We start from the raw sequence: 14,900 nt of genomic DNA on the forward strand, positions 1-14,900 counted from the left end.
CATGGCGGCGCCGGCGGGCCGGAGCGTGGTGTTCGTCACGGGCAACGCCAAGAAGCTCGAGGAGGTGCGCGGGGGGGGGGCGGGTTACCTAGCAACCCGGGGGCGCTGCCTAGCAACCCGGTGTTGCGGGGGGGGGGGTGCCGACGCCGCCTCCCGGCCCGCGCAGGTCGTGCAGATCCTGGGCGACTCCTTCCCGCACAAGCTGGTGGCCCGCAAGATAGACCGTAAGTTGGCGGCGCGGCGCGCCCTCGTCCCGCTCCGCCGCGCGGCCCGGCCCGCCCTGACGCCGCCCCGTGTCGCCAGTGCCGGAGTACCAGGGCGAGCCGGACGAGATCTCCGTGCAGAAGTGCCGCGAGGCGGCGCGCCAGGTCACTCGCCGCGCCGCGCCGCGCCGCTCCGCGCCGCTCCGCGCGGCCGCCCGGGGCCCGCGGCCCCGCCGCGCGCTCACGCCGCCGCCTCCCGCCGCAGGTGCGCGCGCCCGTCATCGTGGAGGACACCTGCCTGTGCTTCAACGCGCTCGGCGGCCTCCCGGGGCCCTACATGTGAGTAGCGGCGGCCCTGCGCCCTCTCCGGCCCCTCTGCGAGTGCCCTCGGCATCAGTCCCGACGTGAAGTGTTTGAGCCTGGCCTTGCTGCCGTTCTCCCTGAGACCCGTTTAGTTTAACACTAAACTGGCTCTGGGTTTGGGGACAAGTGGCTTGGATCAGGTGGTTTGGAGGCAGCCCATCTGAAAGGCTCTGAAAATGAAGTCAACAGTGCCCCAGGAATAGCTGTTTTTCAGTGTTTTCATGGGACAAATCATGATCTCTTTTTTTTTTTTTTTTTTTTTTTCTCCTCTTTCAGAAAATGGTTCCTGGAGAAACTCAAACCTGAAGGTACTGCACCTCCGAGTTTCTGCCCTGCAAGTTAAATGGTTCTTCTGAGTGGCGGGGCTCTGGGAACAGAGCTGTGCAGCCCACGCATCGCTGCCGTTGCTGAGTTGCCTGGTGGACTTGCTTTGCCATCTGCCTCGTAGCTGTGTCCTTCTCCCTCTGTCCATCTCTGTCCCTTCCCGTTCTCTCCCTAAGCCTCTTCTCTGCCCTACTGCTTTGGATTTGCAGATTTCTGCCCCTGCGGTGGGTGGCAGGAATTACTTGTCTGTCATCGAGGTGATCTGGAAGGCCTCCTGTCCCCCAGGCCTCCACACAAGCTGCTCTCCGTGAGTGCTGCCTTGTGCTGCCGTGCCAGAGCACAGTGGCTGCGTTAGCTCCCGCTTAAGAAAAGAGCTGCAAATCCCCTATTGGCATCACGAGTGCAGGCAGCTTGGAGGGCGCTTTGATCCTTCTCCGGGGCCGTGTGCTTGTTTGCTTCCGCCAGCACAGTGGAGCCCCGTACTTCTTCCTCTTTGTTCTTAATGTGAGCTAAGACTACTCCCCTGGCTCGCCTCGTGCTTGGGTGTTTTGCCCACCAAAGGAGGTGCTGTGACAGTAGGAGTCTCTCTTTCTTGTTTAGGTCTGTACAAGCTGCTAGCTGGCTTTGAGGACAAGTCTGCCTATGCTCTCTGTACCTTCGCGTTCAGTCCTGGAAACCCGGAGGAGCCAGTGAAGCTCTTCAAAGGCCAGACACACGTACGTGGGGTGCCTGGGATGCACTGAAGGGAAGGGCTGTAATGTGACTTTGTTAGTGGCATTGGCTCTAGTGAGGTCGTTAGCAACCAACAGACCAGCTGGATCACCAAGAGCTTGTGGAGGAGAACAACTGCTCTTGCTGAAAGGTTTCCCACCCAGCTCTGAGGGCAGCCCTTTGAATTCAGTTAGAGGTGGAGCAGAGTGCTTTCAGCGTAGAGCAATATGCTGATCCATTGAATTTTGGTTGTGTCTTGGGGAACTGCTAGGAATGCGGACAGTGCCAAGCCTTTGGTGTCCACATTGTGAAGGGTGGCTGAGGGCAACTTTTCAGCCTGGTTTGAAGTGTGACTGCAAGACAAGCACTGGGGAACCATGACTTTATGGGGCTTTTTCTTTTGAATTCTCCTGGCAGGGGCTGATAGTGGAGCCCAGAGGCCCTAGAGACTTTGGCTGGGATCCCTGCTTTCAGCCTGATGGCTATGAACAGACGTAAGTAGCTTTAGCTCTTTGCATAAGGAAAGCGAGGGCTTGATATTGCATCTTGCTTCCATGTCAAGAGGACCTGCTAAACAAATAAGAGGGGTGGGAAACAAGTCTTTTCATATAAAACATGCAAAGCAGAGGTTCCCACTATGCTGTGAACTGCTCGTGAGTTAGGAGGACTTGAGGGATTCTTTCTACCCACCTCTGTCAGCTTGATTTCTGTGCCCGAGATGTATGGAGGTCTTTTATCCATAGTGAAAGGGCTCCTGTGATTGAACTGGTAAGTGAATGTGCCTGCAGCAGGTATTGCGGGAGCTCAGAGAGTCAGTGTGGAGAGCAGACACATGGATATGATGCCCCCTTGCCTATGGAGAACATGGGGAAAATTCCGGGCTGCTACAGAAGGGGCAGGGGGACATGTGCTGGAACGTCTCTGTTGCTGTGACCTRTCTTGGCTTCTCTCGCCCTCAGTTACGCTGAGCTGCCCAAGGCAGTGAAGAACTCGATCTCACACCGTTACAGAGCACTGAGCGAGCTTTCCACCTTCTTTATCCAGAACAACTCGACAGACGCCCCAGACTGCCTCAGCTAGTGCTCTGCCAGCTGTGGGCGCTGGTGGCTGTGAGATCCCCTTCCAGATGAGCCCTTCTATTAAAACGGCTCATGCTGGGGCCACAAGGACGTGTTTCTGCCTGCTGTGTGTCTGTGGGGGACATGGAGGCCGGGCCGCCGCCTTCCCCGGCGCAGCGCGGCCTGGATCCGCGCGGGGGCAGCGTGGCGGCGGGGGCGCGCCGGGGGAGCGCGCGCGCAGCTTTGCCCTGCGCGGTAGGGCGAGCCAATGGGAGCGCTCGTCGCAGGAGGCGGCGGCCAATGGGCTGCCGCGACGTCACGGGGCGGAGGCGGGCGCGGCGCCACGTGCGGGCGCGCCGGCGGGAGAGGGGAGGGCGCGCGCGGCGCCGCCATGGAGCTGCTGCCGCGCAGCCCGCGGGACTTCGGCTCCGCCGCCTACTGGGAGCGCTTCTTCCGCCGGCGCGGCCAGCGGCCCTTCGAGTGGTACGGGGCCTTGCCCGAGCTGCGCGCCGTGCTGCGCCGCTACGTGCGCCCGCGCGACAAGGTGGGCCAGCGGGGCGAGGCGGGAGGGGCCGCGGCGTTCCCGCCCGTGGTGCCCCCGGGGGGAGTTTCCCGCGGGGAAAACGCGCCCTGTGTCCCCGGGGAACGCGTGCGGGGCCGCGGCTGTGGGCGAGCGCCGCGGCTGGCGGAATGCCCRGGGCCCGGAGCTCTCTCTGCAACCGCTGTTCTTACCCCACTACGCAGGTCCTCGTGGTGGGCTGCGGGAACTCGGAGCTCAGCGAGCAGATGTACGACGCGGGCCTGTGTGAGGACATCGTGAACATCGACGTGAGCGAGGCCGTCGTCCACCAGATGCAGGAGCGCAGCGCGAGCCGGAGGCCGGGGATGAGCTACCTGCTGATGGAYGCGCTGCAGATGGACTTCCCTGACGCCCTCTTCCAGGTGGCCTTGGACAAAGGCACGCTCGACGCCATCCTCRCCGATGAGGAGGAGGCCACGCTCGCCAAGGCGGACAGGATGTTTGCCGAGATTAGCAGGGTGCTGCAGGTAGGGGGGCGCTACCTGTGCGTCTCCTTGGCTCAAGCCCACGTGCTGAGGAAGGCAGTGGAGTTCTTCTCCCAGGAGGGCTGGGTGGTGCGTGTCCACCAGGTGCCTGCCACTGAGAACAAGCAGCAGTTTGTCCTGCCTATCTTTGTCTACGTCATGACAAAGTTTAAGAAAGTCCCCGGCTCGGCACCGCAAATCCTGGAGATSTGCCCTGAGGATCAGGACAAGCCAACGCGGATGCAGAGCGTGGAGCTGCTGCTGGAGGCAGTGAGGGACAGACAGCATTATGCCCTGCTCCGCAGCCAGCTGAGCAAAACCTCTGGCACTGAGCAGCTTTCCCTGGATCTGTGCAGCASCCAGAGCGGGAGCCCTCGGTACACGCTGCACGTGGTAGACAGCCCCTCCATGAAGGCCTCTCGGGATAACCACTTTGCCATCTTCATCAGTGAGTACAACTGCAGCAGTTGTAGCCGCACTGACGTGGGAGCAGGAGCACCCCATCTTCATGGGATTTGGTTGGTGTTTTAATCCCTGCTCCGTGGTGGGAAGCACGTTGCATGCAGAACCTGGAGAGGAGAAGCAGGGCTGTGGGACACCCTTTTAACATGAGACGTGGCCTCTCCAGCCTCCCATGTCAACCCACCCTGAAGTGGGGATCTCCTGACTCTGTGGTGATGGAGCTGAGCTTGGTGCAAAGCTTTCCACAAATCGTGTAGTGGACACCCTCATGTCCTCATGCCTTTCCCCTGTGGTGCCTATCTTGAAGGCTGAGACAGTTGTGCCGGGGCCAGAATCTGGCCCGGGCTCGTCTGACTGCAGCCCTCTCTCAGTCCCACAGGGCAGAGAAACCGAGTGGCTCTTTGGGACAGAGGAAGGGCGGAGGCAGCTGGCCTCCAGCGCGGGCTTCAGGCGCCTCGTCACCGTCGCTCTGCACAGGGAGCAGCGCTACGAGGGCATGGCGGGCATCCAGGCCGAGCTGTCGGGGAAGGTGATGGAGCTGGCGCCGCCGGGCCTCCCTGCCGGGCAGCAGGTGAGCCCTGGCACCAGGCCCCTCTCCCGGCTTCCCTGCGAGCACCTGCTGGCTGCGGCCTCCCCTTCCACGAGGGAGAGGCGCTTGCAAAGAGCAGCGGGGAGAGTGGCCTCAAGCGCAGCCCCATCTCCACTGATATAAAACTTTGTTGCAAGAGGTCTCCTGGCCGTTCGCGATTTATGCCCCAACGCATAAAAACTCTGGGCAAGTCCTGGGGCTACTCCAGCGCATCCTTCTGTTCCAGAGGCACCTCTGCTTCATCGCAGCGTTTTTTTTTCATGTGAGTCCATGTGTTCCTTGCAGGTGCCTTTCTTGTCCGTGGGAGGTGACATTGGGGTACGGACGGTGCAGCACCGCGACACCAGCCCCCTGAGCGGGGAGTATGTCGTGGAGGATGTCAAGGGGGATGACAAGTGTTACTTCCGTCGCCTCATCTTCCTCAGCAACAGGAACGTGGTGCAGTCAGAAGCCCGGCTCTTGGCCCCAGCACCTCTACCAGGTACATGGGGCTTGGGAGAAATGGAAGGGACTGGAGGAAGAGGTAGGGGCCAAGGGTGGCAGAGACTGAGACTGATACAGGGAGGTGTTGTCCAAAGGTGGCTCTGAGAGCTCTTTTCTCTTTCTTAAATCTGTGTAACTGGGGGAAAAGTCCGTATCTTGAGATAGTGCAGCTGCATTGCTCGCTCTTCACCTGATTTCTCATTCAGGCCAGAAGAAACGGAGGAAGGATAAGAAGAAACCTGGCTCCATTGAGGCGCCGTCGTCCATCGACAAGAGCTACCTGTGCTGCGAGCACCACAAGGCCATGGTGGCTGGGCTCTGCCTGCTCGAGAGCACTGACCCCCTCCCAGGTAACGGGGCCAGCGGTGAAGGGCCAAGTGAGCCCCAGCTTGCTGGGGAAGGGGCTTTCTGGCCACAGGAGCCTGACAGGCCCTTCCAGAAGCGGCCTGGGGCAGCCGGGTTGTGGTGGTCCTGGCGGYTCATGCAGGTTCTCTCCCTTGGCAGGAGCCCCGCTCTCGGTGCTGGTGGTGGGGCTTGGCGGGGGCAGCCTGCCCCTCTTCCTTCACGACTACTTCTCCCAGGCCTACGTGGCCGTGGTGGAGATTGACCCCTCCATGCTGGAGGTGGCCACACGCTGGTTCGGCTTCTCCCAGGGCAACCGGATGCAGGTGCACATCTCCRATGGCTTGGACTACGTGGTTAAACTGGCAGCTGAAGGTACCACCTTGTGAAGCAGCCCAAGGGCTCCCACTAAACAGGGTGGGTGGGTTATGCAGGACAGAGGTCCCTGAAGCAGGAGGCACCCACAAAACCTTTGTACAGATCTTGTCTGCACTCCCATGATCGGCTTCTTGATCCTCTGCTCTCCATCCTGCCCTCCCAAAGGCCTCCAGCTGTCCCAGGTGCTCTTTTCCCCCTAGTCCTCCCTGCCTCGTCCCTCTGTGTCAGCTCTGATGATCTTGGGTGATGTTGCCACAGTCTCTCTGGTATTTCTTGCCAGGACAGGAGGGATTGTATTGACTGTCTCCTTCAGTGCTTCCCCACCGTGAGCATGATGCATGGTTCCTAGCCCTACCCTGCAGGGCTAATGACTCTGCTGCCTCTCCCGCAGCCTCGGCCCGATACGATGCCATCATGTTTGATGTGGACAGCAAAGATCTCACAGTGGGAATGAGCTGCCCGCCTCCAGCATTCGTGGAAAAGCCCTTCTTGCAGAAGGTTAAAACCATCCTCAAGCCAGAAGGTAGGAGGGGAGGTTTGGTTGTGCACTTGCCTGTGTCCTGCTGTCGGTGTTGAGCTGGGGAGCTGCTGGGTCAGGCAGGGTGAGAAATTGCTGGGTTTTAAGGTTGCTGGAAAGCAGAAGGTKTAGGTGGAATCCTGAAATGGATTGTATGGCTGCCTACAGCCCAGACAGTGGCGGGGACATGGAGCTGGGCCAAGGGCACCGGTGGGGTGTCAGTACTTGTCGTGCAGCCAAGGGCTGCCATGAGAGAGGCAGCAGACTTGCATGAGTCGGGTTATTCCTGGCATTTGGCAAATGTTTGCTCATCCGTTTGTCTGCCCGCCTGAGCCAAGGGATCTGGAACTGGGAGAGAAGCAGAGTGAGCAGAGACTGAGTGTCCCCATTGCTTCTCACCCCTGCTGCAGGAGTCTTTGTGCTGAACTTGGTGTGCCGAGACGCCCAGCTCAAGGAGTCTGTCCTGGCCACCCTCAGGGAAGTCTTCCCACTGCTGTACGYGCGCTGCATCGATGGGGAGGTCAACGAGATCCTGTTCTGCCAGCCTGGCCCCCAGGGGCCCCTSCAGCCCACGGAGCTCCTGGCGCGTGCCCAGGCGCTGGAGACGGCCCTGCGCCAGCCTGGGCGCCCCTGGGACAGCTCCTACATCCTCACGGACATGCTGCAGGCTGTGAAGATCCTGTGAGAGGGGCTGTGACGGGAGAGAGGGATGCCTACATGGGTGCCGTGGCTGCGTCTGGGACTGCTCTGCCAGAAGGCTGTGGTGGGCCCCAAAGGCTCCCCGGCAGTGTGAGGGAGCCCTGTGTGACTTGTGGGGGCTCGGGGGCCAGGCTCTACAGCAGGAGCCCCTGTGGTGCAGTCTCTTGCCGTGGAAGCACGGCTCGGGAGGGCACCAGGCTGGCAGGGCGGGAGGTGCATGGGTTGATGCTGCTTTGCAGCCTTGCATCTGGTGGGAAAGCACTCTGCCAGCTGTGCCTTTCCTTTGCAGAGCAGCTCCCTCCATCAGATCCTGCCTCTCCCCAGCGTCCAGGATCYGTGTGATGTGGCTGGGGACACATGTACAGAGGCTGGGAGCTGTGACAATAAAGTCAGGGCTTTGCCAGGCTKATGCATCTCTGTTGGGGTCTGGTGAACTCTCTGTTGGGGTCAAGAATGGGACCAGCCAGGGACCAGGGAAAGAGTTGAGTGTCCTCAAAAAGCTTCCAAGTCGCCAGCCCAACAGGGTGGAGGGGATCCTGGCAGTCCCACTTTGCTCCTTTGCCTGGCCTGCATCTGAGCTGAGGGAGCCAGATGCTTTTTGGATTTTTCCTCTTTCCCTCTCCCCCTTTTTATTTCCCCTCCTTTCTTTTTTTTTTTTTCTTTTGTCATTTTTTTTGCTCTTTTTATTTACTCCTTTGTCTCTCTTCTTTTTTGCTTCTCCTTTCTCTTTTTTAAGTCCCTCCTTTTTGCTGCTCCTTTCTCTCTTTTCTTGCTGTTCCTTCCTCTTCTTTTGTGCTACTCCTTTCTCTTCTTTTTTTTTTTTTGCCCCCTTTTTGTTGTTCCTTTCTTTTCTGCTTCTCCTTTCTCTCTCTTTTCTTCTTGTTCCTTTCTTATTTGCTGCTTATTTCTTTTTTGCTCATCCTCTTTTTTTTGCTCCTCTCTCCCCTCCCTTTTTCCCCTCTTTCTCCCTCTTTTCTCTCTCTTTGATTTGTTTTAAAGACTTTTCTTCAGGTCTTTCCTATGCTGTCAAGTCTTTTGAAGCTGTTGCAAGGGTTAGTGCCCATCTTGGGGCCTGCTTCCCACCTCAGATAAGCGACGGCAGCTCAAGCGCCCTGCATTTTACCCCCTTTGCCACTTGCTGCCTTCCCCCAGGGCTCGCACAAAGGGCGCGTTGATCCCAAGGCCGGCGCTTCCTCGTCGCCCTACGCTGCCACATCCTGCGGGGGAACAAAAGCCGCCTGTGCGGAGCCAGTGCCAGGGGGAGCCCAGCGCGGCACAGCTGTCCCAATGGCGCCCTACCACTACTGCACTGAAAAGGCCAGAAAACCTGTCAAATCAGTGTAATAACCATACTATTGCAGCCCGTCAGCTCTGTGTACTCCCACCTTGCCTTTTAATCCACCTGAGCGCCGTTTTTCCCGGGTCTAAACGCTCGCGGAGGACGCAGGGCTTGTTCCCTCAATTCCCTGAGGAGATCGCCTCAGCACCTCGCTGGGGGCGTGGCCTAACGGTCGGGGGCGTGGCCCCGCCGCGGCGGCCCCGCCTCCGCGCTCAGCGCTGCGGCGCGTGCGCAGTGCGCCGGCCGTTACCTGTCAGCTGCGGCGGCGTAGGAGGAGGCGCGGAGCGGAGCGGGACGGCGGGATGGAGGGGCTCATCCCGCTCGTCAACCGGCTGCAGGACGCCTTCGCGGCGCTCGGCCAGAACTGCCTCCTTGACCTGCCGCAGATCGCCGTGGTGGGCGGGCAGAGCGCCGGCAAGAGCTCGGTGCTCGAGAACTGCGTCTCCAGGTGAGACCGGCGCCCCCCACTCCCCCGCGCCCAACGGCTGCTCCCCAACGGCTGCTCCCCAACGGCTGCCCGCGCGCGCCTCCCTCCCTGCCTCCCCCCACCCTCAAAGCAACGGCCGCCCGCGCGCCCCCCTAACGGCTGCCAACCGCCCTAACGGTGGCCTCGGCGCGAGCCGGGCTGCTCGGGGCAGCCTCCCCTTCGTCCCCCGGCGTCTCCCCGGTGCCCCGCGGGGGACCCGGGCGGGCGCGGTGCTGCGGCGTCCTTGGGCGCAGGTGGCGCGGATCCTGCTCCGYGCCGCGGGGAAGCGGCACAACTTCGGTGCGTGCCGTGGGGCAGCTGGCGTGGGCAGGGSAAAGGGGAAAGCCACTGAAATATAAATAAATCAGCGCCGAACTGTTCCCGGGGGTGGTTTAATTGGTAAAAGGTTCTTGCGCCATTAATGTTTGCAGTCCTCCTTCCATGCATAGTGGTAGAGCATCCCTGCTTAAAAGGGCCTAGCAAAACGGAGTGAAAGCTTGTGGGTTTGGCTGGTGTTGCCAGTGGCCTGACTGTATCTGTGAAGATCTCTTGAGATTAACGCAAACTTAATTGTCATTTCATGAAGTTCTGCCGCYGTTTGCAGGCTCGCTTGTGTCCTCAGCGTGTAGCCACGATTGTTAGTCTGTATCTGGGATCACAAGCGCTGTTTTGTCAGCGATGTAGGGGCTTTTCTGTGTGCTGACCTTTTCATTAAAAATAAGATTAAATGCTTTGTCTCTGCAGCTGGCCATACATCGAAGTGGAGTGCCTCTTAGCAAGCACTATAAAAATATCATATAGTTGTTGTTTCTATACTGCAATGTCATAATTTACTCTTCCTGTGCTAAAATTCTTTTTTTTTCCTTCTGTATGAAGGCTACAGCTACTTACCAATGTTGACAAGATTGTGAATCTGAAATTTAGAAAGYGTCAGTGGTCAGAGATCATCTGAAATTAGTCTTGGGCATCACGTTATTAGCCTTTCCTTTAAAAAGTCCTTGAAGAGTGTTTTTGTCGCCTTTGAGATCTTAATGTACTTGCTCTGCAAAGCTCTGCAAAACTTAGGTGCTGAGGCAAGGCAGTCTTCACTTCAAGTGAATTGTTTCGGACAGGTTTGGGGTCAGCAGCCACCAGGGACAGGGCTAGGGGTGGTGGACGGATCAGTGCTCCCAGGTGCATCTCGTCCTCTGCACCTGGAGGGTCCTGCTCCATCAGAGCCRCAGGTGGAGCTGTTGCTGTGAGCGTTTTTTTCTCCCCCCTCAAAATTTCCGCCAAGATGATGGGCCAGACTAGAGCAAAAACTGAAAATTGGGTTAGGGCACAAAGAACACATAAACACCCCTAGCAAGAGCTCTGAAGAAATTAGAAGGGCAGTATTTTTGTTTGTTTGTTTTCATGTGAATAGCTACTTATTCTGTACCTTGCYGATAATACTAGTTTGTAAAACTTCCAGGAAAGGATTCTCTTGTAGGAAGTACCACAGTGTTTTTATCTGAAATATGGGTGTTTTTCAAATAATCTGAGTTTAATATGATTGTTCTTTGCAGTAACTTGTTAAGATACAGCATCAACCCTATTTGCAAATTTGGAGCCTCTTACAAATGGGAGATTAAAATGAATTATTTTRAATCTATCTCTGTGAGGCTTAAGCAAATGTATTTTAGCCTTTACTCCTGGCTAAGTGAGTATGTGTGGTCAGCAGATGTGCAGCTACGTCTGTGAGAACTTGATTGTGAATCAGACAAGGAAATACGCATGGGATGGAAAGGGTGTTCTGATCATCAGCAGGCAAAGCAGTCTAGTTGTCTTCCTAAGCTTTAGGATATCCCTATTCTTATGGATCTGTAAGCGTCACCTTTGATAGTGATAATGAAGCTGCTTTTTGTAAACGAGGAGTGTATTACATCTGTGTCCTCCTTAGTATGACCAATACAGGCAGCATATCTCAATGTAAAGATGCGTTGCAGCCTTTTAACACCATATGAAACGTTATTGTAGGCAGATTTTTGTACTCTTAGCCTACAGAGTGACAATTAAACTCCACTTTCCCTTGGGAACAGCAGTTACTGGTAACAGGATGGTGTACAGCACTCCATGGGGCTCTGCACAAGTGTACTCTTGGTTAGTTACCTGCATGTTTACTATAGGAACTCTGGTGAGGGCTAGTAAGCTTCTTATTCATATTAACTCTGGGATCAGAATTTTACTCTGCTGTCTGTAGCCACTAGGCCACTGTACCCCTCTTATAGTCCCTCATAGGGTCTCTCCTTGTGCAAAGACTTTTTACTTTGCAAATGGCACCACAGCTCAAGTTTYTTTCTGTGAAGTTTCTTTAACCGCCAGGGAAAGATGCATGGTCCAACATCTAGTTTGTGTTGCCGTGATCTTTCAGGACGTGCATGAGGGCTGTGGCTCTGGCATAGCTCTGTGAACTGGCAAGAGATTCCAGGAGCTGGATCCAACTTCTGTTATTTCTGAAGGTGTTGGGTGACATGCATTCCTTGCTGTCCCCAGGGCAGCAGTTATCCGATTGTGTTTAGGTATAATCACGTTTTGTTTCTGACAACTATCAGCAAGTAAGTTAGGATCGGTTTGCCTGTTTGACAGAAGTCAGTGCTAATGTTGCACAAGGATGAATTTTGAAAGTTTGTCTGCCTCAGGAATTGTGTGACAACCAGAACTGTCATTGTGGCAACGGCTTGGAACAAGGTTGGAGCGCCTGTTTAGCTGTGAACATTTGAATTAGCATTCATTAAGGTGTCTAGAGACCTTACTGTTTACTTATTGCTTCTCTGTGTGTAAGGAGGGTTTACTCTCTTGGTTTTCCAGAGGATATATACAGATTAAAATAGAGATTCTGGGGGGAGGGGGGGGGGGGGAGAGAAAAAAAATGGCTATTTGCTTTTAGGGGGTGGCCTTCATGTGTCCCTAGCTGGAGCTCATGGCGCTCATTTGAGGAAGTGCTGTTGTCGGAAGAGAGTATCATAAGAGCAAATGTTCTTCTATCCCTTCTGCTTTGTAACAGAAGTAAATATGTCCTAGAAAGACTGAGCTAGCGTTTAAAGAAAAGGATGTAATCTAATCATACTGCAAACTGGTGGCAGAGATATTCAGAAGCACAAAAGGGAATTAAGAACCAAATGCTAATCGAGCTTCCATGGAAGCTCGACACTTCTAGTCCTGTTCTTTTGCCGTAGGCGAGAACAGGATCATGACTGTATGTATTGTTTATGCTTTTTAAAAATCTCTTCTTTTGATAATAACAGGATAACTTAAAAGAAAACTAATGGCAGGAAGCAATCCATGGAAATTGTATTTGGAGAGAAAGCATTTTCTATTACTTCATGCAGCAAAATGGGCTTTTAAGATCACTTGCCATCTGTGATTTCAGTTATCTTGTCAGGGCCTCTTTCTCCAGGTTGGAATCAGAGCCCTATTTTATTTATAACAAATAGTGAAAAATTAATAATTAGATTTTAAAGCTAAAAGCTCCTTACTTCCTCTTCTGCTTAATGCAATATAAACTGCATGTGGCCAAATAATTCTTTTATAAGAGATGTGAACTCTCGGTTGCAAGCCTGTCATTCACAATCAAACAAGCACTTTCATTTTAAGAGCCTGAGGTCTAATTCTGTATATACAGCTCTGCAGCTCTCTGATCTCAGAGGCTTTTGATAATCTTATGTCCACTGCTTATTGCATAACTTTTCGTAATATTTATTATGAAATCTGTACTAATTTATGATTTTTCAAATTACAACTCCCCATGTACCCAGCCCATTCTTCCTTGAGATGGCGGTTGTGGGGAGGAGGAAAATAGAAGACTGTATTGAGTCACTGAGAGGAAAAGAAAGGAGTCTCAATCTGACTATTAAAGCAGAGCATTTCTCTAAAGAGAGGACATGTACTTAGATTGTGTGCTTCATAGGAGAGATATAGTTAAAATCATGCAGATACTTTATAGGCTTAGCTATTAGTCATTGACAGAAAAGATCTTCTTTACAGAAATCTTTTTCCTCTTATGTTGAACAGAAATAAAACCACTAAACAATAGATTTGAAATGAAATTTGTTGTTGTTTTTCCTTTTTTTTTTTTTTTGAAAGGACCTAATGGAAATGAGAATTGGCCACTCCTTTTCCTGACTAATTAAGCTATTGTGCAGCTGTATTACTGCATTAATCTAGTTATCAAAATATTCTAGTACACTGAGAATAAGAAGTGTTTCTGGCTAATCTATTAAATAGAAACAGTAGAAAATGAGACATATCTCCTTAATTCTGCTCCTCRAATGCTTTATTTTTTTAGCACATTTGGGGGAAGCAAAGCATATTTATACTTCTGGATGTGATAGAGATGGCCTGGTTTTGTCCTTAGATATAACTCTGTGTATTTTAAGTTTCCCAGTGGTCATGCAAACAACATTGCTGACTTTTTTTTTTCTTTTTTTTTTTTTCAGGGCTTAAACTAAAAGGTTTTTCTCTAGACCTGTTTTTGAGGAACCTTTTGTCTTATTTTGGGCATTTAAATTTTGATGATTGAAAGAATTTTTTAAGAAAAGCTGTGTTCAATAATGAGCTGTGGTATAGCAAACCCTGCCCTTATATTCTGGATTTTGAGTTCAATGTGTCCAGCAATTTACAGAGATGTTAGACAAAAATCTTAAGCATTACATTTTGACTTATCTATGAAAATACATATGGTCTTAATCACTTACACTGCTTGTGTAAGTTCTCGTAGTCCTGTGATTTACTGCATGCAGGCTTGAGAGTTGAAGCCTGAGACTTTCAAAAATGGAAAAAAAAAAAAAAAGGGGGGGGGGGGAAAGAAACCCTTCTTTCAGCAAATTCCCCCCAGTCTTGAGTGCCTTTGGGGAAATCAGTGCTGCTATTTCAGTGGCTGTTGATAATGGCTTTCAGTGTGTCAAGGTACTGAAAGTGCTGCATGCTTCCGATAGCTTTTAAAGGTGTCTGCTTACATTTGTGTATGCTTTTGCAATCCTTAATATAGAGGTGCTTCTGAAAATTGACTTTTTAATGGTTTTTTAGATTCTTTAGACTCTTGTGTGACTTACAGGTTTAGGTCTCTACTCCTTTTGGGAAGGAACCCTGACTTTGGGATTTTGGAGTCGATAAATAAAAAGTGCATTTGTTGTGTTGCTCCTTTTTGGGCATTGCTTCTGATAAAGTTTCAGGCTTATGTTAGTTGTCTTTGTGATGAAAGACAGAACAAGACTTTCTAGTTTAGATAGATATTTTTATATATATATATCTATTTTCATGGTATGGTTACTTGGAAATTCACCAAGAMGAAGTAAGGATGCAGGCTGTTCCCTTGCACTGAGCTACTATATGAACTTGAACCAGTTATTACATGTCGTCTGTATCTGTGTGTACATGCGTCATGTCTTAGCTCTGTCTTAGCTATAGGTAGGATTTAGACTTTAATCCTTTATTTTTAATTTCCTTCTATTTTTTAAAATAAGAGACTAGCATATTTTTAAATTGATGTTGGTTAATTGTGATTGCAATCTAAAGCTTGATGTGTTCTGCTTTATTTTCTATTTCATTTGACAACTACCTAGCTATCTGACACCCAAACTGTGTACTACATTCTACTTTGTGCAGCTTAGATGCAGCAATGTTTCTTCTTTCAAAATACAGATCCTTGCTGATGCTTGTTTTGTACCTCTAACAGCTTAGTCATTGAGATGGTGTTTGTGGTTTGATACCCATCAATGCATACTGAACAAATCAATGATATTCTTTGAAATATTAATCCATTTCTCAAATAATGCCTGCTTAGGAAGTAAACCCTATGGGGCAGAGGCTATTCTTGCCTTTTCTGTTTTTTAAATATCACATTACAAAACGAGGCCTGTTAGTATATGCAAGCCTGTGAGCTCCCCGTGTATTTTTTGTGCT

The 14,900-nt window shown here is 52.4% G+C and overlaps 3 protein-coding genes across 3 annotated transcripts in view; all 3 read left to right on the forward strand.

Moving 5' to 3' along the window:
* Positions 1-2,774, forward strand: ITPA (inosine triphosphatase). Its single transcript, XM_026043824.1, has 8 exons — positions 1-64; positions 167-224; positions 304-368; positions 469-542; positions 843-874; positions 1,491-1,606; positions 2,019-2,095; positions 2,561-2,774. Exons 1-8 carry the CDS (start codon positions 2-4, stop codon positions 2,679-2,681), a joined length of 606 nt encoding a protein of 201 aa, XP_025899609.1. The 5' UTR covers position 1; the 3' UTR covers positions 2,682-2,774.
* Positions 2,775-3,050: 276 nt separating this feature from the next.
* METTL13 (methyltransferase like 13) lies at positions 3,051-7,466 on the forward strand. The gene is made up of 8 exons (XM_026043832.1): positions 3,051-3,203; positions 3,404-4,151; positions 4,537-4,736; positions 5,040-5,235; positions 5,444-5,587; positions 5,742-5,954; positions 6,349-6,480; positions 6,885-7,466. The coding sequence occupies exons 1-8, from the start codon at positions 3,051-3,053 to the stop codon at positions 7,157-7,159; spliced, it is 2,061 nt and encodes a 686-aa protein (XP_025899617.1). The 3' UTR covers positions 7,160-7,466.
* Positions 7,467-8,795: 1,329 nt separating this feature from the next.
* Positions 8,796-14,900, forward strand: part of DNM3 (dynamin 3) — a 149,620-nt gene continuing 143,515 nt past the window's right edge. Inside the window, exon 1 of the mRNA XM_026043831.1 lies at positions 8,796-8,960. Coding sequence (XP_025899616.1) covers positions 8,815-8,960 — 146 coding nt within the window. The 5' untranslated portion in view covers positions 8,796-8,814. The remainder of the gene's footprint in view (positions 8,961-14,900) is intronic.

This window comes from Nothoprocta perdicaria, unplaced genomic scaffold (genome assembly GCF_003342845.1).
Source record: "Nothoprocta perdicaria isolate Ctin4 unplaced genomic scaffold, notPer1 scaffold_34, whole genome shotgun sequence".
NCBI lineage: Eukaryota > Metazoa > Chordata > Aves > Tinamiformes > Tinamidae > Nothoprocta > Nothoprocta perdicaria.